General features: G+C 43.0%; 1 protein-coding gene across 1 annotated transcript; it reads left to right on the forward strand.

The window, feature by feature from the left end:
• The first annotated feature begins 386 nt into the window (after window positions 1-386).
• On the forward strand, window positions 387-3066 carry LOC143776479 (alpha-2Da adrenergic receptor-like). The gene has a single exon (XM_077265908.1). The coding sequence runs from the start codon at window positions 955-957 to the stop codon at window positions 2143-2145; it is 1191 nt and encodes a 396-aa protein (XP_077122023.1). The 5' UTR covers window positions 387-954; the 3' UTR covers window positions 2146-3066.
• Window positions 3067-4095: the final 1029 nt, after the last annotated feature.

Genomic DNA, 4095 nt, shown 5'->3' on the forward strand with positions numbered 1-4095 from the left:
GTTTCTGTACATATACTGTGTGCGTATGGACAGACAGATGGGTCGCAGCGTGGCACTAGTGGGGTCTTTTCGATGTCATCCATCTTTTTGCCTATATCCTACACCTGCCTAGTCCAGATTTTCTCATTGAGATTCGCTCCCTGACACTTCTGGGATGTAGTGTCAGTGTTTGCATGTGAATATGTATTTCCCATAAATGAGTGCATACCCACGTGCATTATAGGAAAGGAAGTGATGGAAGATTCTCAGCACAAATATGTGCCAGAAATGTCCAGATTTCCCCAGATATCTCCCTGCTGTCTCCACAGGGCATTCACCTCTATAGGGGTCTGCACAGAGGAAGTCCTATGAATAGCAATGCACGGGAAACTGACATCTGTGTGTGGCTGAGTACGTGCCATGTACAGCATGAATGTGATGTGTCCATGAGCACCTCAATACCAGGAGGCAGCAGGCAGAGCTGACACTGGAGAGCTGCCCCCACCTCCCTGCTCTAGCATGGGGCGGTGCAGTGCTAGGAGCAGTGCTGCTCACTCTGCAGGCTCTGCTATGTTCTTCACCTGGATGCAGTCCTGCACAAGTCAAGAGCCTGGAGCTGGGGAACCCTAGTGCCTGAGCTGTCATGTCAGCTTCATACAGTCATCAGGGGCAAAGATCTGTGGACTGTGGAACTTCTAGCAGAAACTCCATCTCTTCTGGCTATAAGCTGAAGCATAAAGGGTAAAGAAGCCAGTCTGCTGAGGAGTAGGATGAGGAGCACCCAGCTGAGAGGGACTAGGTGCAGAACATGACTGTCTACCTGGAGAAAGGCTGGAGAACTCATCTGATGGGATAGATCTGTGAGTAGCAGCTCTTTGCACAATGTAATCCTGGTATCTGTACCCACAGCCCGATCACCTGGAAATCTGCTGGACTACTGTTATCTCCCACCTGGTCTACTAACATGAGACTGAGATGGAGCTTCCAACTTCAGCTGCTGGACTCTACAATGTTTCTGGAAACAGCAGCCAGCAGGAACTTTTCAGCTGGCCATATGCACCCTGGGAGAGCGCACTGATTATTATCGCTGTGGGGTCCATCATTTTATCCACTGTTGTTGGCAACATTCTGGTGGTTTTAGCCATATTTACAAGCCGGGCTCTTAGGGCCCCACAGAACTTGTTCCTGGTCTCTTTGGCATCAGCAGACATTCTTGTGGGGGCTTTGATTATTCCATTCTCCTTGGCGAAGGAGGTTATGGGCTACTGGCACTTTGGAAATGTATGGTGCAGCATGTACCTGGCATTGGACATATTGTTCTGTACCTCTTCCATTGTTCACCTGTGTGCCATCAGCATTGACAGGTACTGGTCTGTTACCAAAGCGGTAAGGTACAACTTGAAACGCACACCTAAGAGGATTAAGAGTATGGTTGCAATTATCTGGGTGGTTTCTGCTGTTATCTCCTTCCCACCATTGCTGAAAATGAATAATCTCAAAGAATGGAGGTGCGACCTCAATGATGACACTTGGTATGTCTTGTTTTCAAGCACCATTTCCTTCTTTCTTCCCTGCATTATTATGATATTTCTTTACTGTCGGATCTATAGAGTAGCCAAACACAGGGCTTCTACAGTGTCCAACCTCAAGAATGGTCTTTCTGGCGGCAATAATGTCCCACCAGGCATGTGTTATCTCCAGGAATGCCCAGAGCAGCACAACCCTCACAACAACCATGACACAGAAGAAATGGACCTGGAGGAGAGCACCTCTTCAATTCATAAGTTCTCAGAGACAGCCCATCAGGACCCTGCAAATAGCGGGAATAAGACCAAAGTGAAAAGGTTTTCATGGTCCAGAGGTCAGCAAAGAGACAGATCCATCTCTCAAGCCCGCCTGCAGCAGCTGAGGGAGAAGAGGTTAACATTTGTCCTAGCCGTGGTCATTGGGGGCTTTGTCATTTGCTGGTTCCCATTTTTTTTTACTTACAGTTTGGAGTCGGTATGTAGAGGGAGATGCGGCATTTCTCATGCTCTTTTTAACTTTTTCTTCTGGATTGGTTACTGCAACAGCAGCCTTAATCCAGTCATATACACTGTATTTAACCGAGACTTCAGGAAAGCGTTCCGAAAACTGCTCATACGCTCTCCTAAATGGACCATGTAGAAGAAAGTGACTGTAAGGCTAGGTTCACACGAGCGTATAAAAAGAATCGTCCTGTTTTCCAGAAAAAACAGACATTTTCTCATTTGTATTGTCGGCCATATGCTATTTGAATGTCTGGATATTACATCTATTATTACCCATCAGCAGTTGTTAACATTTACAAGGACAAATTCAGTTTCCTGTGTTAAAGAATTGCAATGTATCTGTAAAAATCGGATGCTATGCGGTTGATCCGTATGGGATCTGATTTTTTTTTTCCATGTACCCATAATCTTGAATAGGTGAGTCTCCAAAATATGGCAAAATAGTGCATGCTGACATTAGGGCTGTGTGGGAGAACTGTCATCTGAGCAGCCCTATTGGGTAGCCTTGCACAAGTGCCTCAGAGAAGCTGGCATACAGCTGGGTGCTGAGCAATGGAGCAGTCAGGGCGGCCGGCGGACCGTATGGCAGTGTGAACAGGAACTTACAGCTTTGAAGAAATAAATACATTTCATGACATTATGCTTCAGCCGAGAGTATTTTTGTTAGTGATTGTAAAAGCTGAGTGGTCACATCACTGGAATGGAGCACTGAATTGTATAATTTACATTTCCATCATTACATTCCATCCCAAGCTATATCATTGTTATAGCATTATACCATAGTCATTCTGTGATAAAGGATGATGCAGATTTTTATTACACTTTGAGCATCAATAATTCACATGTTCTAGACCTCTGCTTGCAGTCTTTGAATAGAACAAATCATGTTTCCATTGCCGGGCAGAAAACCAACTGACCCTGGTGCTGGGCTCTTTACTAGCTAGAGCTGCACATTTTATCAGATTCTGTGGTCAGCCAAAGTTTCCGGCCTCTGTACGTAAGGAACAAGTATTTCTGTTATTCAGAATTAATGCACAAAATATATAAAAAAGGAGTCTGCTTAACCTTTTACTATGCAATGTTTGATATGTTTACATAAACAAATTATATTATTTAATCTGCATCTAACAATATTCTTTTCTGAATACAATACTTGGACCGCAATGTGTTAAAGAAATTGTGTTTGATGATATATGTAGAGATTGGAAGTCATCCCATCCATCTATATATTTTTTATTAAATGTGTGTAGTAATATAGTCACCTACTGCCGCCCTCTCCGGTGTCTGTTCTTCTCAGTGATGTCGACTGGGCGGCTCGCTCGATGCGTGGACACCGGAGAGAGTGGCAGTGGGTGACTATATTAATACACTCACACCACATTACACATGTTTAGTAAAAAGCAACATAGATGGCAGTGTTTCTCGCACAATAGTAATTAATTGGATCATGACTGATTGACATCTGTTATTTTGATCCATTGTGTCTGACATCCCATTGCCTTCAAACCTTAAAGAATGGATAAATGTAAAACGCAGGTAAATGCTAATAATTGCAATGATACAGGAAAGATATATATCTTTGTACCGTGTTAGCCAGGAGATAGAAAAATATTCTCAATTCTAAATAATTGCAATGACAATTACTGATGGCAGTTTTCTTGATAATCTAATTCCAAAATAGAATAATTATTGACATCTGTTTTTAAAGTGAAGCTATGAGTTGATTTATGCAGCGTGAACCACGGGAAGCATTGATCAGACACCGGCTGATGTGTGTTTAAGGGCTCATTCACACATCTGTCTTTCACATTTCGATGAAAAAAAAGCATAACACTTATTCCTATGACAGTCTATGGGGCTGTTCACATGGCAGTGATCTTTTTTGCAGACTGAGTGGTCTGTGCAAAATTGTCCAATGAAAACTCGTCAATGAAAGTCCATGGGTCAGCGAAAAAATGTGGACAGCATTTGGATGCCATCCATTTTTCGCTGACTAATAGATAAGAAAAAGTGAAAAACCTTTTTTTTTCTTGGCAGTGAAAAACTGGTGAAACTGATCCAAAGCACAGATTAAACTTTGACCAAT

This window comes from Ranitomeya variabilis, chromosome 5 (assembly GCF_051348905.1).
Source record: "Ranitomeya variabilis isolate aRanVar5 chromosome 5, aRanVar5.hap1, whole genome shotgun sequence".
Classification (NCBI taxonomy): Eukaryota; Metazoa; Chordata; class Amphibia; order Anura; family Dendrobatidae; genus Ranitomeya; species Ranitomeya variabilis.

Excerpts from the sequence above, each read along its gene's own strand:
- LOC143776479 (XM_077265908.1), top strand. The coding sequence starts at position 955 with ATGGAGCTTCCAACTTCAGCTGCTGGACTCTACAATGTTTCTGGAAAC.